We start from the raw sequence: 24,142 nt of genomic DNA, 5'->3' as shown, positions 1-24,142 counted from the left end.
GTCCTCCCTCGGGAAGGCGCAACCACCGAGCTCGGCGGGCCCCCGGACACCCCCATCCGGCCGCACTCCATCCCTCGAGCTCGGCGCGCCCGTGACACCCCAATCCCGCCGCACCGCAAGGGCGCCCCCTCTCGGGAAAGCGCAGGCGCCCGCACGGGCGCACAGCCGCTCCGCCCTCACCTGAGCCGGAGGTTGGCCATGAACTCGGGCATGGAGACGGTGTCCATCAGTACGAAGTCCGCCTTGCCGAACTCCAGGCTCTCCTGCTCCGCCATGGCGCCGGCGTATGGGCTCAGGTGGGCGCAGACGGACTCAGGTGGGCGCGCTCGGGCCGCGGGGGCCGGAGGGGGGCGCGCGGCGAGCTCGGGCGGGGCCGGGGCGGGGCCGCGGCGCGGGACTGCGGGGGAGGGGGCCCCGGGCGCCGCTCGCCGGGTCTGGGCCGGACGGAGGCCGCCCCGCTGCTCCTCGGCGCGCTCTCGGCCGGCGCGGCACACCCGGCAGTTTCCGCTTCTCCCGCGGCGGCTGCCCGGAGCTGGGGGGACGGGACACCGAAAAGGAGACGGCGGCGGCTGGTCCCGCCTCTGGCCTTGGTCTGGTCCCGGCCCCGCCCAGTCCCGGCCGGGCCTCTCCGGCTCCGCCCCGCCCCGCCCCGCCGACTGAGCTGCCCGCCCCCGCCGCGGCGCAGGCAGCCGCCTCCTCACCTGGGCGGCGCGCACGCGCGGGGCGGGCGGCGGGGGCGCGCGCGGGCCCGGGCCAGGTCGGCGGGGCGGCAGCGCCCCCTGGGGACGAGTGCTGGGATCTCAGGGAGGCGGTACCGAGGAGCGTGGATGTAGGGGAGGGTGGGTGGAATCAGGTTTCCAAATTGCCTGCTCCGCGGTGCTTGAGGGCTGCAAGCTGAGTTACAGAAGCAGCTCGAGGAGCTTTGTGCGAGGATAATTCCTTATGATTCTATCACCTTGCCGCGAAGCCCACTCCTCCTCTGCTCAGGTCCTCTCCATCCTGGAAATGATGGTTAGCTCACAGACTGCAAGAGAGTAGTAATAGCTAACACTTGGGGGACACTTAAAATGCCCAGAGCTTTTCTAAGCGCCTTAGAGAATTCAAGTAACTTGCCACACCGCTAGAAAGTGGGGAAGCTGCAGTTTCATCTAGGTCATTCGACTTAGAAGCCGCATGGCGGAATGTTTTCCTTCTTCAATGATGCGTGGTCCCTCTTTCTGCTGCACTCATCTGAGGATGCCATCAAACATTACCTTATATTATTAATAAATTTTTAATATATGTAGGTGTCACCTCCCTAGGATTATTGTAGGCTTCTTGAGCATGGGGCCATGTCCTAAATTTCTTCATATCCCCGTTAGCACCCACCAAGTAACTATCATACTGCCTTGCACATGTAGAAATGAAATCAGCACTGGTTCAATCGGGCAGAGTTCTAAGTGATCTTCAATGTATGGATATATTGGTTCAGCTTGGAAAATTCTTTTGGAACTTAGACTATATTTTCCCGATGAAAATATATTATAAATGACTTTCTAAGGCAGCTACACCTCTTTCACCTTGTGTTTCAGTTAAGGCCATCTTCTAGGAAATCTAGAGGCTCCCAAGGACCTGGCTGGGCTCCAGCTCTGTGGCTGAATTTGAGATGGGTAAACCAGACGGAAGAACCCTGCTCAAGGCTGGCTTTGGCTGCCAACAACCAACACCAGCCAGGAGATTGGGGAAGGCAGCTTGGTTACCTCCCGAGGGAGCACGTCTGCTGTAAGAAAGCCACCCCAACCCCTGGCACACGAAGAGCTGGGTTGTGGTCTACCATTAGCAGCTCTCCTTCTTCAGAAGACACCTCTCTGGATCTCAGTGTCCTCATTTGTGGAATAAGACCTCTAGGCTAGACGCTTTCCAAGGTAGGACTGTCCTTTGCTTGGGCCTTTATGTGGGTCGGTTAGTAATTGCATAATATGGTACATTCCTAATATGTTTGTATTGGTATGTTTTAAAGTAAGTAGAACTGAATTGCAAAAATAAAAGAAAGAAATCGTCAATTTTGAGCATTTTGGAGCAACCGGGCTCTCCACCCAATGACCCACTGGAAATGGATGCATGTGTATTCTCTGAGCCCTGGGGTTGTCAGAGCAAAAGTAATCCTACAGTGGGTAGGATCTACTGTGGGATGTAGCTGTGGTTTGCAAATGGCCAAAGCAAAGGAACTCTTGTTTTTTTATCAATATCTTGTATAGGAGCCCAACATATAGCACATATACGCAACATATGCAAAGGGCATTTTATAAATTTATAAGCCCAAATTCATATAAAATCAGGCATAAAACCAATGAGGCTCTTTTGAGGAACCCATATCTGTCTGTTGGGGGTCACCATCACCTTAAACCAGCTTTGGGATTCCAATTTACTTTTGAACACTGTTTTGGTTGCATAGTATCAAGAAAATTCTGATTCACATGGCTAAGTAGTAATTTGTTACTTTTATGCCCAGCCTTTTAAAGGCCAGAGCACAGCTACAATCTTATCAGTCAATGACACATTTACAAGAAGTTCCGATATATGCAGAGATGACAGAAGAAACAAAACACTACAGTCTGCATTCAAACAAGGTGATATAGAACAGGTTAGCTCACTATTAATCTCCTTTGTGCTAACATTTAGATATAAACACATTTGGATGTGTTGTTTATGTTACAGTTTAAAGTATACTAAAAAACAAAATAAAAGTTAACATCACCAATAAGGAGACATGCTGACATCGCTGAGTGATGTGATGAGTGATATAATCTCCTTAGAAAGATATAACATCACTTACCTGCTAAAATGCATCCACTGAGTCTGATTGTGAAGAAACATCACATAAACTCACATTAAGGGACATTCTACAAAAAACTGATCTGTACTCTTGAAAAATATCAATGGCTTGAAAGACAAAGGAAGGCTGAAGGGTAGTCCAGGTTAAAAGGCCCTAACGAGACACCACAACTAAAGGCAAGTATGTGACCTGGACTGGATCTTTAACCAGAAAAAATGTGAAGGATTCTTAACTATAGGAAACAAACTGAAGGTTGCTGGAGGGAAGGTGTGGGGGGGAGAATGGGGTAACCGGGGTGACGGGGCACTAAGGAGGGCACATGATGTAATGAGCCCTGGGAGTTCTTTTTTTTTTTTTTTTAAAGATTTTTTTTTTTTTTTTAAGATTTTATTTATTCGACAGAGCTAGAGACAGCCAGCGAGACAGGGAACACAAGCAGGGGGAGTGGGAGAGGAAGAAGCAGGCTCATAGCGGAAGAGCCTGATGTGGGGCTCGATCCCATAACGCCGGGATCACGCCCTGAGCCGAAGGCAGACGTTTAACTGCTGTGCCACCCAGGCGCCCCAGCCCTGGGAGTTCTATGCAACTGATGAAACACTGAACTCTGCCTCCAAAACTTATTAGTTTTGTATGTTAATTAATTGAATTCAAATAAAATAAAATTTAAAAAAAGGAAAAAGGTAAAGGACATTATTGGGACAATCGGTGAAATTTGAATACAGACTATAAATTAAATAGTAGCCTAGCATCGCTATTAGTTTTCCTGAATTCAGTCATTGTACTGGGGTTCCGTAAGAGAATGTCCTTATTCTCAGGAGATAGGTTTTAATCTATTTAGGGGTAAAGAGTGTAATGTCTCAAAGAACTTATCAAAGAATAAGAATAATAATACGTGAGTGTGTGTATATATGTGTGTGTGTGTGTGTGTGTGTAGAGAGTTACAAGCAAATAAAGCAGATGTAGGGAGATGTCAGTGATTGGTGAATATAGAGAATATATGGGAGCTTTTTTTACACTGTTCTTACAACTTTTCTGTAAGTTTGAACTGATTGCAAAATATAAAGTTAAAAATCAAATAACAGTCTTAAACTGTCCTCACATAAAGATGTTTATTTTCAAGGAATCAAATAATACTCAGAAATGAAAGTCACGTCAGCTGTCCGATGTGCACACTTTGAAAACTCTGGTCCGGAGTATCCATAAGCTCTGCTTGCCATAGTATGCCGGGAGGTTATAAACACCGAATGGACCATTCTAAAAACAAAAAATAATTTAAATAATTGATCCTATAAATATATTTTTATAATTTAAGCAATTTATTGTTTACCTTAGCTGACAAACATCCCCCAGGGAGGGTACAATCTGTTCTCTGCCTGAAATTCCCTTCCCTGTTGTCCCACTCCTCACTCCTGTGGCCTAGCTAACTTCTGCTCATCCGGTAGCTCTGCCTCAGTATCACTTCCTCCAAGAAGACTTCCATGATTTCCTAAGTCAGGGTTGGCTCTCCCTCCTCCGTGCCCCCACAGCACCCTGGAAATATCATTCCCGTTGCAGCATTGAATGCACTTGAGCCTACTGTCCATCTCTCGTGAGAGAGAGGGCATGAGAGCATGAGGGCTGGAGGCTGTGTCTGTTCTGTTATGGGTGTAAGTCTGGCACCCGATAGCCTAGTGCCTCATGTGTGAAGCTCTTAATAAACACTTGCTTGGTAGTTGAATATGGAATGGTCTTTGAATCTATGAGTTGTGCAACGTGAGGTTGTAAATCCACCCCCTCCCTTGATAGACTTCTCTGCATTAAAATCAGTCTTCGTGCAGTGTTTATCTTCTCCTAATCTCCTGCCCCTGGAAGCAGGTCTCGGGGCTGTGTTCACTTCTCACCTGGGGCCAGGCCTGAGCACTATATGTTCACATAAACAAAAGCTGTTGTTCCAAAAACCTCTCTGCAGTTGACAGCTGCTACAGAGAATCTGCTCTGGATTATCTGTGAAAATCAACTCTGAATTTTCCAAAGCAAATATTTGTGCCCGTTCTCCTCTCCCAGAATGCTTCTGGGCTGTCCTACCCTCCCTATCTTTACCAGGTGCCCAGCAACCAGGAAAACAGCTCACTTCATCATGAGTCCTGCAAAACAGAAGCAAGAAGTCCAGGAAAAACAGAGTATATTCAAAGGGTATTTTATACATTTATTTTATAAGCCCAAATTATTTTGGAGCAGAAGTAGAAAGGCAAATTTACGTTGCGGGATAACTTCATAATGCACTCAGATCCATATATAAACGATGTGGAACTCTCTACCTTAGGTATTATCCAAAACACGCTTCCTCCCCTTTCATGCCAAAGACTGGATTTGAACTATGAATAGTACATCAAAGGCGATGTATATATGCTCATATATATGCTTTCTATGGTTTCTGAAGCCTAAGCATTTTAAAGTAAAAGCAGACCCAACAGTTGCCTCCCTGGTGTCACTGATGACTTGCCCACCTGTGGCCCTCCCTTCCCCACTTCCCCACCCCTTCCTTTCACTCTGTAGACATCTCACAGGACAAAGGAAAGGGAAACTTCATAGCCGAGTTCACTGCCCTACACCACCCTGAAAGCCCAGAAAACAACTTAAAAATTTCATCTTCTCACCTATAGCTAGCTATTAAAAACAAAGGATCAGCCGGCCAATTGCTAAAGACCTGGTTCTGGGTTCTAGGGATTTCTTCCCCTGCTGTCCCTGTGGCCCAGGTGTGCTTACCTGTGACAGTGTTGAGTTGGGGACAAGGATCTTTCCTTAGCTCCTTGGAATGGCTGATACTGCAGACAGAGCTCCTTTTAACATAATCAACCTAAGCGCAGAGGAAGTTGGGATATATCAGCTGCAGAGAGGGAGGAGATGGAGGAGAGCAGAAAGAAAGGGGGCTGCCGCTGCCTGAGTCTTAAGGTAGCAGGTGGACAGTAGCAAGACACTGGTTCCCAGTTCTTAGGTCTCATCGTCCTTTGATGAAAACAAGTGGACTTCCTCTCCCAAGACACATGTATTAAGCATACACACAAAACAGTTTACATGGACCTCTCTGCGCCTCTGCCCAAAATAACCTATGGATCCCAAGTTAAGAAGCCCTCAGCTAAGGGAAGGGTCACATCATAAGTTCTGATCATTGGGGAATGGGGAAGAATTTAAGAAAAGCGTTGTGTCCTGTGAGTCATCAGACAGGGACTGTCCCAACAGCACACTCCCCAGTGTGGCCATATTTATGGCCACAGGAAAGATAGCGTCAATGGCAAGGGAGGACATAGCCTGGGATAGCCTCCAGAACTTTTCCTGCCTGTGACAACATAGTTTCTGACTATAAACATTTCACAGCAATGTATCCTCTTTACTAATTACAGAAGTGCTTATCGCACTGAGTTGGAGTTGACTGTCCAGGCCTGTCCCTAACGTCTCCCAGATGGAGGCCATGCCCTCCTCATCCTTTTATCTCCAGCCCTCAAGCTGTGCCTGCTGCCCCGTAGGTATTTCTCGAATCGAGGAGGTGAATTAACTAGTGAGTTTATTTATTAGTAAATGGATATGTGTAGCTGTAGTATTAAGGAGCATGTGGCATTTCTCTAAGCCCCAAGCCAGAAAAATCACTAACTCTCAAGCTATTCTGGCCCTTGGAAGTAGTCCTAGAGCTAGAAAACTTGGGGGTGTGACAGAAACCCACGAGAGGGAGAACGACAAGGCACATCCACAATGGATTCGTGGATGGATGGTGTCTTAGGGCAGGTTGCATCAAATCTGAAAGTGTATGAGAATCTCTTGGGATTTTGTTAGAAATGCAGAGTCTCAGGTCCCACCTCCAACCTACTGAACCACAATCTGCATTTTGACAAGATCCCCAAGTGCTCCTGCTGCTGGTTTGCAGACCAGACTTTTTTTTTTTTTAATTTAAGTAATCTCTACGCCCAACGTGGGGCTTCGACTCACAACCTGGAGATCAAGAGAGAGTCACATGCTCTGCTGACTGAGCCAGCCAGGCACCCCTGCAGACCATACTTTGCATAGCAAGATTCTAAGGAGTCTTCATGGTTGTATAATCAAATGCATATCCGTGGGGAAACTGAGAGCCAAGAAGAGCAGCTGTCCTTGACTAGGTCAGAGAGAGGTGCTGGTAGAGCTAAGACCAGAACTTAAAGATTCTGATTTGAATAGTGGGTAGTCTCTACTACCCAATGGGGACTTCATTTGTGAGACAAGATGCAGGGGGAGGAAGATTGAGAAGCAAGGGAGGGCAACACCCTAGATCTTCTCTGGGTAACCCCAATCTCCCTACCCCTATTTCTAAAGGGAGGGAGTTCATGTTCTTCTTTCCTCTGTACTTTTTTCTCCTCCTCTAAAAGCTTCGCAGAGAGGTTAAATAAGATATTGCTGGGGCTGGGAAAAATTTGGATTCCTTTCTTCCCTCCATCTGACAAAGTAGCAAGTAGTCAGCACTAATATCATCCATCATTAATATTCAATTAGTATCTACAGAGCTGATGCATCAGGAAGAGTGTGACATCATTCCCAAGGTGACATCTTCTAGTCTGCCCCCCAGATCTCCCCTCCTCCTGCCATTCCCTCAGACTTTCTTAACCGGTGAGCTGTAGCAGTATTCAACTCCGAGAATTAAATTCATAAAATACAATTATGCTAAAATGCACCATGTGACCCTCTGACTTTTTCCATTCAACTGGATTAATTCTTCAGACTATCCAGAGGTAGAAATAATATGAACTGTACTTCTATTCAAATTCTGACAACCTGACCCCTAAAGAAATGATACGGGGCGGGGGGGGGGCGCCTGGGTGGCTCAGTCGTTAAGCGGCTGCCTTCGGCTCAGGGCGTGATCCTGGCGTTCTGGGATCGAGCCCCATGTCAGGCTCTTCCGCTGGGAGCCTGCTTCTTCCTCTCCCACTCCCCCTGCTTGTGTTCCCTCTCTCACTGGCTGTCTCTCTCTCTCTATTGAATGAATAAATAAAATCTTTAAAAAAAAAAAAAAAGAAAGAAATGATACAGGGGGAAAGTAGAATCCACAAAACCTAGGAGACCTCAGAGGTCATATAATCCAATATCCTACCCAATGTCCAAATCCCCTCCATGATATGCTGCAATGCCTGGACCTACCTGGGCCATTTGACTCATTAGGCCTCCCCCATGCCATGTAGACATCGCCACATAAAAGCAGACTCCAACACCCTTTAACTCAGGTTTCCTCCTCAAGTCACTGCCCAGATGCACTCCATGCCCTGAATTCCAGTTGTCCCATCTTCTGCTCTTGTTACTCATTATCCCTATTTATGAGCCTGGTTTGTCCTTCGGAGCTGATATTCCACCAAGATAGGACCAGGTGGAAGTGAATTACAATCCAGGAGGGAGACCAAGGTCATGGCCAGTTAAGGAAGAGCCTTCTATTTCTCTTGAGTCGACTCCCCTTTTGGAGTTTCTATCCATAGAACTCCCACACCATTGTCATGAATCTCTGTAAAGTCTGCTTTCTCAGTGTCTAAGGTCTGTATCTGACTGTGCTTAGCCACATCACAGTCACTTTCTCCTAGTGTCCCCACCCTTTCTAACTCTCTAATTAGCTCTTCTGTAACTGAGTAGGGTTCCGATCAGAGCAGCCTTTTCCCCAGACTCGGGAGGCAATGGTGGTACAGGGACACCAAGCTGTGCATACCTGTACTGATGCATAGGACAGGGCTCGGGGATCTTCATTCTAATAAGCACATCAGGAGACTCTGCTGCAGGTGGGCAGGAGGCCTAATTGGGAGAAATATTGATGTGCATTTTGGTGTCAGACACATTGGGGTTCAGTTCCAGCTTTGCAACTTACTACCTGTGTGACCTTGAACAAATTAGTTTATCTTTATAAGCCCTGGCTTCCTCATCTCTCTCTCTTTTTAAAAAAGATTTTATTTATTTATTTGAGAGGGAGAGAGAGAGTGCAAGCATGAGCTGGGGGGGGTGGGAGGGGAGGGAGCAGGCAGAGGGAGAAGCTGGCTCTCCACTGAGCAGGGAGCCCGATGCAGGGCTAGGTCCCAGGACCCTGGAATCATGACCAGAGCCGAAGGCAGCTGCTTAACCTACTGAGCCACCCAGGTGCCCCTCCTCATCTCTTTTAAAGAGATGATAACATCCGTTTCTGAGTATTAAAACCATAAAATGAGATGTCTATATAGTGCTTTGAATAATTCAAGGCAAGTACCGAGCCCTCGATAAATACAAGTTAACATTGCTGTTAGTGAATTGCTTCTTTTATCTTCACACAGGGAACTTATTAAAAGGCAATTTATTGCATGTCCTTCTTAGCTGACTGAGATTTCTAATAGATGCTGGTGAGTCTTCTGATCACCCCATGACTTTCTCCTATGTTAGTTTTGTGATTCCTCTCAGTAATTTATCACCATTTGCATGCATAGCCATGGGCCTTAGGCTTAGTAGGGGATCAAAATTTGCTGACTGTTTTTTTTTAAGATTTCATTTATTTGAGAGAGAGAGAGAGAGGGAGCACGACTGGGGGGGGGGCAGAGGGAGAAGCAGACTCCCTGCTGATCAGGGAGCCTGATGCAGGACTCGATCCCAGGATCCTGGGATCATGACCTGAGCCGAAGGCAGACACTCAACCAGCTGAGCCACTCAGGCACCCAAAATTTGCTATTTTTGCATGAATGAGTGCCATCTGCCCAGGCCTTCTGTGCTACACTCCCACGGCAACATCACCTCTGTTCTCACCCTTCTCCTGTACTCTCCAGCATCTTCTGGATTTTATAGTGCTGGTTTGGTTCCCCATTGTCCCCGGCCAGTGAAGAGTGCCATCCCACCCAGGCAATGATTTCTGCCAGTTTAGATTTACTTTGTTGCATTAAAACTTACATTTCAGGGGCGCCTGCGTGGCTCAGTAGGTCAAGCATCTGTCTTTGGCTCAGGTCATGATTCCAGGGTCCTGGGATCAAGCCCCGCATCAGGCTCCTTGCTCAGCGGGGCACCTGCCTCTCTTTCTCCCTCTGCCCCCTCCCCCCGCTTGTGCTCTCTCTCTCCCCCTCTCAAATAAATAAAATCTTTAAAAACAAAAAACAAAACCTTCCAGTTCATTTCCTCATATAATATATGCTCTGTGCATACACTGCCTTTTTAACTAGAGAGATAATGAGAGATGAAGCTGGTAAAAAGAGAGTAGGAGTGGGGCACCGGGGTGGCTCAGTTGTTTGGGCATCTGCCTTCAGCTCGGGTCATGATCCCAGAGTCCTAGGATCGAGTTCCACATGGGCCTCCCTGCTCAGCAGAGAGACTGCCTCGCCCTCTGCCCCTCCCCCTCCCCCCACCGAAATAAATAAAATCTTAAAAAAAAAAGAGAGAGAGTAGGAGTTGGGTGGTGAGGCAGTGGGTGGGACGTGCTTTGACAGCCAGGAGATAGGCAACCACTTTCTCCTTTCACAGAAGTGTTCGGTGGAGTTCTGTCATTGTTAACCAAGAATTGATTCAGGGGAATGGGACCTGCACTCTGGATAGGCTACATCCCACGTGCTCCATCAATGAATAAATGCACACAGCAGCTGTGCAGAGCACACACATGTAACTACGAGGACTGGGGGGCTCTGGTGTTTGGGTTTGGAAGGTGGTGGAGCATGGAGTTAGAAGCAGAGGCTCAGGGGTTGGTTCTGCCCCCTGTGCACTGTATGTGACCCTGGGCAAGACACTCGAGTCCTCTGAGACTCAGTTGCCTCTTCTGTAAAGGGAGAGTAATACTAATATCCTATCTCCTAATGTTGCCGTGAGGATTAAGTGCCATAAAGTACATCCCGCACTTCGTATGGGCGCGGGGACATCAGGCTCCGTAACTGGGAGCTGACTGTCCTATTAGAACCCACTAGTCCCTGGCACCGGGGCTTCAGGGCAGCTCATCACTGGGAGAGGAAGGAGTGTCTCTTGTGTCCTGGTTCTTTTCTTCCTTTGACACCCTGGCTCTCTGGTGTCCTCTTATCTGTTGGTTCATGTCAGGCTGGTCACTTCCTTGTAGCAGAGCTGATAATACTAATTGCAGGGAGTTCACGGCCTCTCTATCTACAGTTTCTCAACCTTCACTTTTGAAGGTACGGTGACTTCCTGGCTTCCCTATTCCTGCTTCATCACCTGAGTTCCTAATTGCTGTTGCATAAACCAGGCTGTCCTCCCAGTGCAAAGGCAAATACCCAGAGCAGCTCCATGCAGAGCTACTCCTCCTGCCCTAACCCCTGATCCTGTGCAGTCCCTTCAGGAAGGTCTTATAGACCAATGAATCCTCAATCTGGCTGGTCCTTAGATTCACCAGGGCTGCTTTAGCAAAAAATTCGGCTTCCCAGATTCCACTCCCAGTCCTTTTGAATTGAAACTTTTTGCAGCCAAGAACCCCCTATAAGAACACCTGGAGTCACTCCACACGTAAAAGGAATAACTTCGGAAATCAGTGTTGCCTGGTAAATTCACGGCCATTACATCAAAGTGGTCGTCCTCTCTACGGCACGGGCTAGAGCAGAGAAAAGCTTAACACTTTGAGTGTCCCGCCTCAAGCCCCATTTCCGGAATGTACCGTAAGCCTGCTGTAGACTCTACACCTAATATTTCTTAAGTATTCTGAGAGTATTCATCTCCGGCAGGTGCAATCACTAATCACCGATTTTATTAGGAAAGCGTGCCCCCCTATAAAACCTCTTCCGGGGGCTGGGGAGGGGCTGTTCCCTTGCCTACAGCCAGTGCTGCAATCTAGAAGTGCGAGGATTAAGCCTTCCACATGTATTGCATTTGCTTACATGACCTGAGGTTCCCTAAGAAGAGGACTACACTTTACATCCCAGCCAAAGCGAAGTATGAGTGCGCCAACTCAGCCTTGAGGCAGAAGAGGAAGAAGAAGGAGGTCTATTTTAGTTACATGGGGAAAATCCTAAAACAAGTGAGTTGGGCTCTCTTTGTGGAAACAGAATGGCTGAGACAGGTTATCATGTTAGAGGCCCTGGGTGTGTTATTTTGACGGCAGTTTTTTCTCATACAGGAGTGCTGCTTCACTCACCGAGTTCCTGAAAAGTTGTGTGCAAACAGCTCCTATAAGCTGGACCAGCTGGGGGCTGCTAGCTTTTCCCGCTTGGCTTGCTTTCTGTTGGCAGCAATGCTGAACACCTGAGCTCTCGGTGTCTCTCTTGTTATCTGTGGACAGGCAATCTATAAATTGGTTCTTAAATGCCCTCTTAGAGAGAGGGATCCACCACCTAGTCTGCTCTTCTTCTTTGAAGAGGGACATATGTCGGGTTTTCACTCAATGGTGCTCTGTACTTAGAATGTACCTAAAATGGGTAGGCTTTCCTTCCTTCCTCCTGCCCACCCACCCTCACCCTGCATACAATTGCAGAGAACAAACTCAGAAAAGTCTTCCCCTTCAAAAGAAGCTATGGGGAAGAGGATAAGGAGATTTTTATGACAGATAGATGAAGGTTTGATTTTGGATTTTCTTCATGACAATGAATCAAGGCTGAGTGTTCGTGGTGATTGTACCAAAACCCCCTGTATTCCAGTGGTATCCTTTGGAATCTTGTTTATCCTGTGAGAAGAAGGGGGAAAGGAGATTAAGGAAAGATAGAAGGAAAGAAGATATGTGACCCAGAGCAGGGTTTCTCAACCACAGTGCTATTGACATGTTGGGGCTGCTTAATTCTTTGTTGGGGGGGGCTGTCCTGAGCATGGTGGGATACAGGACAACATCTCTGGCCTCTATCCCATCGATGCCGGTAGCAGCCTCCCTCCCAACCGAAAACGCCCAGAGACATTGCCCTCAATTGAGAACCATTGCTGGAGAGCCTGCATTTTCTGGAAGGGCTCTCTGTAGGAGTACTTGGAGTTCACTTAGTCCTCTGATCGTTAGTCTGTCGTTGGCCAGTCCTTTACTGCATGGGTCTGGCAGGCCACTCTGCTTCTGCAAGCCTCTCAAGGGCCAGAGCTGTGCCTTGGGTCAGCCGCTCATGGCGCTGTGAGGATAAAACAAGATGCTGGCTGGATAAACGTATTGAGTGTCTCCGTGCAAGCCAGGTGTGCTGGGGAAGCTCAGATGGAAACGATGTGGTCTCTATCATAAAGGGGCTCACAGTCCTGCGGGATGGGCGCATTGAGGAAATACTCGTGAATAGAACCAGGAGGAAATTTTCAAATCCCGCTTCAAGGCTTTCCTTTTATTAAAGAGAAACTGAGGTCCAGTATGAGATTATTACTTGCTTACATGACATCTCATACCCTCACAGAGCTAGGATTAGAGCTCTGGGTGGCTGATTCTCAGGGCAGCGTTCTTCCGATTATTCCAGCTGCCTCTCTAACTTTAGACGAGGTTGTTAATGACATAAGGCAGCGTGTGATATAGGTTCTGAGAACACACAGAGCTCTGGTCCTCAGCGGGAGGTTGTGTGGAACACAGATAAGCCAGAGGGGACACCTGGGGAAGAACCTTCAAGGGCGGATAGGATGTGAAAGGTGGGATTGGGTGTGGGCATGGTAGGAAGGGGTGACAGATCAACCATGGCGTGGAGACCGGAAACGAGAGGGACACATTTGAGGAAGAGCGAGTTTTCCCAGCATGGCTAGAGATGGTGTTGGTGCAAGGATGTAAGGCTGCAAATTGAGAAGTGTTAAAACAAAATGCCCACTAAGGTGAAATACAGAGTGTGCACGTCTACTCTAACATTATATTTTCTGTCTTCCAAAAGTGTTGGACGTTAACTCCACTTCTGTTCGGAAAAATCGAGGCACGAAATTTAAGTGACCAGAGTTAGTCTGTATTCCACAGATAAGGGCGATCTTTCTCACCAGCTACAAATTCCCCCTCCCCAGGCTTCCTTAGACAGTTGATAGGTACAATGGCCTGATTTCTTTCATCACATTCTTACCGTCGTACCTCCGGGGGCATCATGTGGCTCCACGTGTGCACCACTCCATGGAAGGGATGGGTGCTGCGTTAGACCATAAATTGCTTGCTTTGGGAAGCCTTCACTTCTCTGTCTTACCCTTGTGCCGTTTCTGTCCCAGACTCACCCAGACTTCAGTGGATGCTCCTGGATCTTGGATGCACTGGGTTCTCTGGAGGATTGGCTGCTGGAATGGGTTAGCCTGGAAGCAGTCAGACTGTCCTTCTACAACCACAGAAGAGCTGTCACCAGCAGAGAGATCCTCAGAGCGGTGAAGCAGAGATCCTTTAGGAAGAGCTTTTGTATAAATAAAGTGTTCTGAATGGCTCTGTTGTTGAAATGGTTGCACTTGTCAAAAATAATCAGACAGGTCAGAGGACTGAATTGGAAGACAAGGTATCTGATAGATACCTGTTGCAACAGGAGTCTTGGTGCTATATACCTGGTCTCTGGGTCCTGTGTTTTTAGCCTCTGACTTAATTTGTAAAAAAAAAAAAAAAAACCTAAAAAAGGAAAGAAAGGCATTTTCTCTTGTGTGTGTAATGCTTGTTGTTTATGGCTTTAAAGTTTTTCTGAGGCATGCTTCTCCCATTTGAACTTACCCATTGTCTTTTTGGAGGACACAACTCACCCCAGCATACCATGTACTCACCATCTTCAGCCCTGGGATGGAGCCTGCTGCACTGGAATGAACTGATGATTTTTTTTTTTTAAAGCACTTCTACTTAGATTTAAAAGAACAACAAAAAAAAGGGGGGGGGATTTTTTTGTTCTTTGAGTAGAAGACTCATGGTGTTGGTTATCTATGTAGCACTTAGCATAATAGCATGGGTGTAATGAAGGTCTATCAAATGTAGAAGCTGGTTCCAAGAGTGGAAAAACATTGTAGCATTATAAAAATAACAATAGTAGCATTATAAAAATACAACAGTAGCATTATAAAGATACAATAATGTAAGAGCAGGAAGAATAAATGGGCTGATTCATTTTAAATGTGGTGGTCTGGGTAAGCCTGGATAGGTGATGTGAAGGAAGAAAGGTGCGAAGCATGGCAAAGGATTCTGGGCTGAGGGAACAGCCTGAGCAAATGTCCTGAGGCAGGCAGGAAAGCTTTAGCTTGTTAGGAAAAACCAAATGAAAGCCAGGGCAGCTGAGTTCTAGCAAGCAAGGGAGAAGTACAGTAAGAGATGAGGTTGGAGGAAAAGGCTGGGGCCAAGAACTGCATCGTTGATTTCATTCCAAAGACAGTGTGAAGCTACTGAAGGGTTTTAACTGGGGAATTGATGTCTTGTTCATTTTTAATTTTTTTTTAGTTGAGGTTTATCCTACAGTAAAGTGTGCAAATCTGAACACACCTCAAGATAAGACTAAGGTACAGAACATTTCCATCACTGCTGCTGCTAGGTCAAGAACAGATTGAAGAGTGTGCCTATAGGAAGATTAGTTAGAAATATTTTGTATAGGTTTGGTAGAGAGATGACAGTGGCCTGCATGAGTGTGGGTGGTAGTCCAGATGGGGAGAAGTGAAGAGATCTGAAGTGAATCTGAGATAGAATCGATACGATTTGCTAACAGGATGGATGTGAGCAGTGAGGAAACAGTGATGCCCCCTCATTTGGGGCTTGAGCAGTGCGGTGGACAGTGTTCCCGGCTGCAGAGATGGAGAAGACTGGAGGAAGGACAGGTGTTCTGGGAGAGGTGACAATTGAGAATTCCATTCTGGACATGTTAAGTTTTCAATACCAGTGAAACCTGCAAACAGAGATGCCAAATAGAAAGGAGTGGGCCAAAGATACAAATGTGGGCATCATTAGCATAAAAGATGGTATATATATAACCACCAGGAACGGGTGTGATCACCTAGAAAGATGGGGTAAAATGGAAGACAGGAGATTTTCAGAACCGAGGTTAAAGAAATTCTAGTATTTAGAATCCAATGGTGAAGAATGGACACACCAAGGAGGAGAAAGCTGAGAAATCAGAAGAGGGCGGTGCTATGGAAGCCAAGAGGAGAGACAGTGGTCCGGTCTGCTGTGCACCATCCTGGGGAGAGTGTTAAAAGGAGACGTGGACATTCACTGCATTTGGAGACATGGAGATCACAGTGACCTTGAGAAGTCAACTCTCCGGGGCAAGGCAGGCATTGGCAGATTTGAGCAGGCAAAAGAGTGAATGGAGGTAGTCAGTAGAGATAGCTTTTCAGATGGTGTTGGGACAAAAGGAGAAATTTAGTGCTGAAAGGGAACAGAGACATAGGCTGGTAGCCAGAATCACTTGGTATGCAGAGAGAGCTATTTAAGATGAGCTCAGTTGTTTGCTGACGGGAATTCGGCAGGACGGACTAAGATAGTACGTCAGAAGAAGGTAGAAAAAGACAAAGGATCCAGGATCTTGAGAAAAGGGGGGTGGATTCAGGCAGAAGAGGAAGAGGAGAGGGTATGTACAAACCTGGCAAGTGTCGACATTTCATGGTGAAGGGATGAGGAAGTCAGTACCTTTTTCTTTTTCTTTTAGAAAGAAGCCAGTGAGAGTGCAATAGGGATGTGGGAGGGTTGACAATATGAAGTCATTGTCTAAGGGAGTAGGAGAGTGAGACTTGGATCCCCGTGGACAGATGGCTCGCCAGCAATGAATGCTGTTTACGGTCTGTGATCACGAACCGACAGCAAGGCCAATCTTGCCGTGTGACCTTCTCCAGCTGCTGGTGTTTGCTCGGAGCTAGGAGGGAGAGAGGGGCCAGGGAGCAACTCCATGATGGACGGTGCCATCCAGGCCAGCCAGGAGGGACAGGGGATGAGAGGGGGGTGGATGTTGTGGGGTTCATAGAAGACACAGAAGATGTCAGGCCTGTAAACGAATTTTCAGAGAAGGAATTTCTCTTTCTAGCATGCCCCAGCATTAGCTCACAGATGAGGGCACATGCCTAGGGAACAGCCGTGACACCCAGTGACCAGTCCTTGAAATACACCTGTTTGGATTTAGGTTGTGAGCAGGTCCTAAAGCAGCCATCTATGAAATGATCTGGGGTTGATCTGCTCCTCTTGGGGGGCACTCAAGCCCTCCCCCATTCTCTCCATAGCTGTCTCTTGTGGGATTCTGTACCTCCAGCCCCGGGCTCTCTACGGGGATGGAGAGGCTGCCCCTGAGGTAACTAGAAGTAGATTACCTGGACACTGAAGGCACTATGGGGGCTGTTTGCTCAGACCTGGGCTTCTCTGCTAGGTTCCTGCTATCCTGGGCATTCAGGACAAACATTGTAGGACAGGTTTGGGCATTCCCCGAACCCCATTAGGGTTTGGACAAACGCTAGCTGGTGACACAAGCCTCTTCCAGCCCACGGTTGTCCTGGGGAATTGTCAATCCAGCTGACTCAAGAGCTGAGTAAGTGTTCCAGTCTGTCTACTGCCCTCTGAGCATTGACTGTGCTTAGGGATCTGAGACGGTCCTGATGTCTCTGGCTCTGCTTAGACTCCTCCTGCCCCAAGTACTGGGATTTGGCGTAGTCTAGGGGAAAAGCTGGGCTCCTCCCCACGTTCTGTCACCCATCCTAGGTACTGGGCTTGACTTCTGGACTCAGCAGATTCAGGAAAAGCTCTTTACTTCTCCTCAACTGCCTAATATGAATTTAGATAGAGGCTCTTCCAGGAAGAGAGCTGTCAACACAGTTAACTACATTATGATATGAACCGGGTATGGTAGACGGGGAGGAGCCTGGCGAGGTCTGTTTGATCAAAGTCCTCCACGTCCCACTGTTTCTGAGTCGCCCAAACATTTGTTTACCAGACATGCACTCTTTTTCATTTTCCTGTGAATTTCATTCCTTCCCTGTAAAGTCTTAGACTCTTACCCCCTTCTCCTCAGTTCAGAAAGACATACATACCTCGTTTTGTTTGACTGTCTTTGGCATTTACATGTCTGTGTGACTCCCCCTAAATACAAAATGAAATTTGATTTTTTCTCTGTTAATCTGTCTCGTGTCAAATGACTCTTAGTCCAGCCAGAAGGATCTTGAAGGGCCTTACCACTTAAACAGGTTGCAAGAGCTCAGGTAGTTTGCCTAACCCCTCTATTTTCCCCCTTATAAACGTAATCATACTGACTTTTTAGGGTTGGTGAGAAGATCAAAGGAGATAGGCATGTAAGATGCCTAATCGGTGTCTGGTACCTAGTAGGTGCTTAACTAATGTTCACTCCTTGCCTGGGCAGAGCACAAGCTTGCACTCACTGGCCAGTAGGAAGCCTCTTTCCTCATTACCTTCAACACCCTTTCTTTCTTTCTTTCTTTCTTTCTTTCTTTCTTTCTTTCTTTCTTTCTTTCTTTCTTTCTTTCTTTCTTTCTCCCTTCCTTCCTCCCTTCCTTCCTTCCTTCCTTCCTTCCTTCCTTCCTTCCTTCCTTCCTTCCTTTAAGATTTTATTTATTTATTTGAGAGAGAGAGCACAGAGGGAGAGTGAGAGGGAGCAGAGAGCCCAATGTGGGGCTCCGTCCCAGGACCCTGAGATCATGACCTGAGCCAAAGGCACTTTACTGACTGAGCCACCCAGGTGCCCCATCCCTCAGCACCATTTCTGACCAGCTGGCTTCTCCTCTCTAGTCATCGGGTTTAGTCTTCAATTTGGAAACACTTGTTACAGCTTGGCGTTCAGACTGAATGGGGAGAGGCCATATGTAGGGTGTTTGAATTTTGAGGATCAGTCCTGTAACTATCCCTCTTACCTTTGGTGGGGAAACCCCCTTGCAGGCACATGTAACAGAAGGAAGGGTGCTGCCTATGCCTCACTTCCCACACTGGAGACAGACGGGGTGAGTTCCTACCCACAACTTTGAATATGGAAGGAAAGGTAAAGTTGAAGGGAGGGTCACAATCATTTCCGGACCCTTGCACCCAGCCCTTGGAGCCCCTGTGGTACCTGCCCATTCCCTAATCTGGGTCTTTGGTTTCCTGCTGATTCTGCAGGGACCTCCTGTCATTTCAACAAGCCCCCTTTCTACGTGGGTAGTCAGTTTCGATTGCTTGCAAGTAAGAACACTGAGTGTTTATCTCAGATCAGTCCAGGGAGACTTCAAGTGGCATTAGGATGGCAGGAGTTGCTAGAATGATGGGAGAGAGGTGGCTAGCAGGGGCACTGGCACAGCCTTAGTACTATCCTGTCCTCCCTGCAACTGAGTGGTGGGCGGTTAATTGGGGCATTTATACCGTTTGTTTGTTTCGGTCTTATAAGGGAGGAAAAATAATTTTCCCTCTACCCTTTTAGATTCTTGCTTGAGACCCCCATGTAATAAAAAGATTAACAGGAGAAAAACAAACAGAAGTTTAATAATATGTATACCTCTTCTACACATGGGAGACACCCAGGAAAACTGAGTAACTCCCTGAAATGGTCCAAGCCACCACCTTAAATACCATCTCCAGCTAAAGACAAAAGAAATGAGGAGCACCTGGGTGGCTCAGTTGGTTTAGAGTCTGACTTCGGCTCAGGTCCATGGTCTCAGGGTTGGGCATCGGGCTCCCCACTCAGCGGGGAGGTCTGCTTGTCCCTCTGCCCCTCCCCATGCTTGTGCTCTCTCTTGCTCTCAAATACATGAATAAAATCTTAAAAAAAAAAAAAAAGACAAAAGAAATGTGTTGGAGGGAGCAGGAGCCAGACCACTTATGGGAGGTTACCCAGAAAAGCACAGTAAACAAGGGTATGTTATGCAAATTTAAGCTGGTGTCTTCCCCATTGATAAGAGTTTCTATAGAATTACAATCATCTCTTCCTGGGACAGAGAGGACACCCTTACAAAAGGAGATTTCCTGGCTCTCTGTTCCTTACCATTTGACAGACAGCAGTGACAGCCATGTCCCAGAGACATGATGGTAAAGGTTGGAGTAAACGGATTTGGTCATATTGAGTGCCTGGTCACCAGGGCTGCTTTTGACTCTGGCAAAATGGATTTTTTTTTTTTAAGTTGGGTGTGGAGCCCAATGCAGGGCTTGAACTCAGGACCCTGAGATCAAGACCTTAGCTGAGATCAAGAGTTGGACACTTAACTGACTGAGCCACCTAGGCACCCCAACTCTGATGAAGTGGATATTGTTGCCATAAATGACCCTTTCATCGACCTCAACTGCATGATCTACATGTTCCGGTATGATTCCAGCCATGGCAAATTCAATGGCATAGTCAAGGCTGAGCACAGGATACTTATCAACAGAACGTCCATCTCCATCTTCCAGGAGCCATATCCTGCCAACATCAAATGAGGTGATGCTGGTGCTGAGTATGTTGTGGAGTCCACTGAGGTCTTTACCACCATGGAGAAGGCTGGGGCTCACTTGAAGGGTGGGGCCAAGAGGGTCATCATTTCTGCTCCATCTGCTGATGCCCCATGTTTCTGATGGGCATGAACCGTGAGAAATATGACAATGCCCTCAAGATTGTCAGAAATGCCTCCTGCACCACCAACTGCTTGGCCCCTCTGGCCAAGGTCATCCATGACAACTTTGGCATCATGGAGGGACTCATGACCACAGTCCTTGCCATCACCGCCACCCAGAAGACCATGGATGGCTCCTCTGGGAAGCTGTGGCATGATGGCCAAGGGGTTGCCCAGACTATCATTCCTGCTTCTACTGGTGCCACCAAAGCTGTAGGTAAGGTCATCCCTGAGCCGAATTGGAAACTCACTGGCATGGACTTCCATGTCCCCACCCACAATGTGTCAGTCGTGGATCTGACCTGCTGCCTGGAAAAGGCTGCCAAATACGATGGCATCAAGAAGATGGTGAAGCAGGCAGCAGAGGGCTCCCTCCAGGGCATTCTGGGCTATGGCGAGGACCAGGTTGTCTCCTGCAACTTTAACAGTGACACCTACTCTTTCACCTTTAATGCTGGGGCTGCCACTGCCCTCAGTAACCACTGTGTCAAGCTCATTTCCTGGTATGACAATGACTTTGGCTATAGCAGCCAAGAGGTCCATGTGGCCTCTAAGGAGTAAGAGCCCCTTAGACCACCAGCCCCAGGGAGAGCAAGAGGAAGAGAGAGGCCCTCAGCTGCTGGGGAGTCCTTGCCCCAGCTCATCCCCTGACACACTGAGAATCTCCTGACCTCTACACAGTTTCCATCCCAGGGCCCCTGAAGAAAGGGAGGGGCTTGGGGAGCCCTACCTTGTCACAACAAAGTATATTGTCCCCAGCCAAAAAGCAAAACAACAAAAAACCCCAAAAAACAAATGGAGATTTGCCTTATAAATATATGTTTCTTTTACAAAAGGGTAATTTCTAGTTGGTTTTCAGAGCTTCTCCTGTGTCTGCTATTTCTTAAAAATCATCAGCCTAAATTCATCCTTATGCCAAAGAGGCATATTTTGGGATGACAAATTCTGCTCCCCTTCGGTCTTTTCCATTTGTGTTATGAACTCCCCAAGGTTAATGTTTTATTTTATATTTCTCCTACAAGAGTCGTAAAATCCTAGACCTATGTTGGAGCCTAGAGCAGTCCACCCCAAATGGGCCACTTCGGCATGAAGATTATTTTGAGTTAAAAGCAATCCAAACCCAGCAGATTCAGGAAAAGTTCTTTGCCTCCCCCTCAACTGTCTAAATTTACATCGGAGAGGAGAGCCTGTACCAGGAAGAGAGCTATTAGCTGATTTCTTTTTACCTAAGAAACTGGTCTGTATAACAGGGTGATTTCTGTGTCCCAAGCATCTCCTCTCACTTTCAGGCTGTGGCCTTCCTCCCCTTTGCATCCCCAGACCCAGACCCTTCTCACGGAAGACATACACATGAAAATCACACCTATACATCCTTTGCCTGTCTTCAGAATTTCATGTCTGTGTGGATTCCCCAGACACAGGGAAGTAAATTCGATTTTCTCCTGTTAATTTGTCTTGTGTAAATTTAATTCTTAGTCCAGCTAGAAGAATTCTAAATGGAGGAAAATTTCTTTCTCCCCAACACCTGAAAGAGGCCACAAGAGATCATGTAGTTTAGCTCTTTTTTCCCTTCTTTTCTTCTTCTTCCTTTAACATTCCAGTATAAGAAGCATACGGTGTATGGTATTCCAGGTGTACAATATGGTGATTCAACAATTCCATACATTATTTGGTGCTCATGATGACAAGTGTACTCTTAATCCCTATCACCTATTTCACCCATGCCCCCACCCACCTCCCTGTAGAGGCTGCTTTTAGACAACCAGCGTGAGCACTGGAAACCTGAGTGAGGTAGAAGGGCCACAGTGACCACTGGGCTGAGTACAGACAGGCCCATTAGGCGACCCACCTCAAAATAGCCATAAGCCCAGACGCCTGGGTGGCTCAGGGGGTTAAGCGTTTGACTCCTGGTTTTGGCTCCAGTCATGATCTCAGGGTCATGGGATTGAGCCCCAAGTTGGGCTCCATGCTCAGCAGGGAATCTGCTTGCAGATTCTCTCCCTCTGCCCCCTCCTTAAATAAATTGAATAAATTAAAAACAATACCCATAAGCACTAGCTGACCCGTGAGTTACTTACACCCAGACACAATACCAAAAAAGGAAAATACCATTCATTCCCAAACCTCCTCATGTTCCCCCTTAACTACGGCCCCCACCACTGTCCCCTGGAAGATGGTCTCTCCCTCACTGTCCTGCTCAGCTCCCCTGTGTTTTATTCAATAAACTTCTGTCTCCTTTGTTCTGCCTCAGATGCCTGCACAGCCCCCCGCCTCCACCTGATCGGGTCACTCCACACTCCCCTCTGATAACTGTCAGTTTGTTCTCTATATTTAAGAGTCTGTTTTACGGTTTGTCTCTTTTTTTTCTTTGTTCATTTTGTTGTTTCTTTCTCTGACTGACTTATTTCACTTAGCATTATGACCTCCATGTTGTTGCAAATGGCAAGATTTCATTCCTTTTTATGGCTGAGTAATATTCCATTTTATAGATTTATGATATAGATAGAGATAAAGAAACACACACACCCCCCACATCTTCTTTATCATGTGGTTTAACTTCTTACCTCAAGGCCACCAAATGTCTAAACCACCCAAGACAAAAATAGCACTCCATTCTTCTCAAAGTATTTTCAAGAAATGGAGACACTTACTGTCCCCAGTCACCTGTTCTGATGGTTGCTGCTTTGCCGTAAGCGCATTTTCTTTAAACAGATTGAGCTGAAGGGGGTTGAGACAGGCCCCTCCCCCCACAACGTGCCACTTTGGCATGTGGATTACTTTGAGCTGAAGGCAGTTGAGACCCTGTGGGCTCAAGAGAAAATTTTGTCCCTCCCTTAACTACACAGAAGAATCTAGATTGGAGGGTCTTTCCAGAATAAAGGTGGTTAGTAAAGATAATTTTTCTTTCTTTCTTTTTTTTTTTTAAAGATTATTTATTTATTTATTTATTTAACAGAGATAGAGACAGCCAGCGAGAGAGGGAACACAAGCAGCGGGAGTGGGAGAGGAAGAAGCGGGCTCATAGCGGAGGAGCCTGATGTGGGGCTCGATCCCAGAATGCTGGGATCACGCCCTGAGCCTAAGGCAGACGCTTAACCACCGTGCCACCCAGGCGCCCCGTAAAGATAATTTTTCAAAAGATTTATTTATTTATTTTAAAAGGAGAGAGAAAGAGAAAGAATGTGCCGGGGAGGGGGACAGAGAGAGAGGGAGAGAGAATCTCAAGCAGACTCCATGCTGAGTGTGGAACCCGATGCCGGGCTTGATCTCACGACCCTGAGATCACAACCTGAGCCAAAACCAAGAGTCAGACACTTAACTGATGGCACCACCCAGGCACCCTGCAAAGATATATTTTATCTGAATGATTGATCTGTATGGCTGGGCAAACATCTAATCACTAAATATCTCCTCTTCTTATTGCCCTGTGAATTACATTCCTTTCCTCTGAAGTCCCAGATCCCTAGCCCCTTCTCCTTAGTTCAGAATGTCATATACCTCATTTTGCCTGACTGTCTTTGGAATTTCCATGACTGTGTGGATTCCCTATAAGTATGCTATCGAATTTGATTTTCTCTTGTTAATGTCTTTAGGTCAATTTGATTATGAGTCTAATGTCTAAGTCTAATGTCTAATGTCAATTCGATTCTTAGTCCAGTAGAAGGACCCTTGAAGGGAATAGGAATTCTTGCTCCCTGACATAGCTTCTCCACAAAAGCACTTTAGAGGGTAGCAAAATCGTCTCTCAGCCTTCCCATCCCTAAGTGCCAGCAGTGGGAAACCACAGCTGCGCACTCAGCCAGGCTCTCAACCAAACGGGAGCTGTGAATGCATGGGCAGCGGGGTATGCAGTGGGGAAAGTGGTGGCCAGGAGAGCATGCCTGGGGACCACAGCCGCCCCTCTCCTACTTACTCTTACTTCCAAATGAACGTGGGCTGCATTTTGAGAGATCTTATGAATTTCCCAGAGAAGCT

General features: G+C 47.1%; 2 protein-coding genes and 1 pseudogene across 3 annotated transcripts in view; 2 read left to right on the top strand and 1 right to left on the bottom strand.

Annotated features, from left to right (window-relative positions):
• Nucleotides 1-314, bottom strand: part of MYO1D (myosin ID) — a 331,053-nt gene extending 330,739 nt beyond the window's left edge. Inside the window, exon 1 of the mRNA XM_045773267.2 lies at nucleotides 181-314. Coding sequence (XP_045629223.2) covers nucleotides 181-275 — 95 coding nt within the window. The 5' untranslated portion in view covers nucleotides 276-314. The remainder of the gene's footprint in view (nucleotides 1-180) is intronic.
• On the top strand, nucleotides 164-14,186 carry H2BN1 (H2B.N variant histone 1). 2 transcript variants are annotated; one of them, XR_006775531.2, is made up of 3 exons: nucleotides 164-296; nucleotides 1,572-1,904; nucleotides 13,871-14,010. XR_006775531.2 is itself a non-coding variant. In XM_087854618.1 (2 exons), the coding sequence occupies exons 1-2, from the start codon at nucleotides 11,598-11,600 to the stop codon at nucleotides 14,069-14,071; spliced, it is 360 nt and encodes a 119-aa protein (XP_087710744.1). In that variant the 5' UTR covers nucleotides 11,556-11,597; the 3' UTR covers nucleotides 14,072-14,186. The 2 variants fall into 2 exon arrangements, 1 of the variants encoding a protein (XP_087710744.1); XM_087854618.1 differs by lacking the exons at nucleotides 164-296; nucleotides 1,572-1,904 and adding an exon at nucleotides 11,556-11,756 and having other exon boundaries at nucleotides 13,871-14,186.
• A 5,418-nt stretch (nucleotides 14,187-19,604) lies between these two features.
• LOC123777031 (glyceraldehyde-3-phosphate dehydrogenase-like) lies at nucleotides 19,605-20,728 on the top strand (annotated as a pseudogene).
• Nucleotides 20,729-24,142: the final 3,414 nt, after the last annotated feature.

The sequence above is a fragment of the Ursus americanus genome, chromosome 23, assembly GCF_024610735.1.
Source record: "Ursus americanus isolate L20-20 chromosome 23, mUrsAme1.1.p, whole genome shotgun sequence".
Lineage (NCBI taxonomy): Eukaryota > Metazoa > Chordata > Mammalia > Carnivora > Ursidae > Ursus > Ursus americanus.
This window is presented reverse-complemented; position numbering and strand designations above follow the sequence as displayed.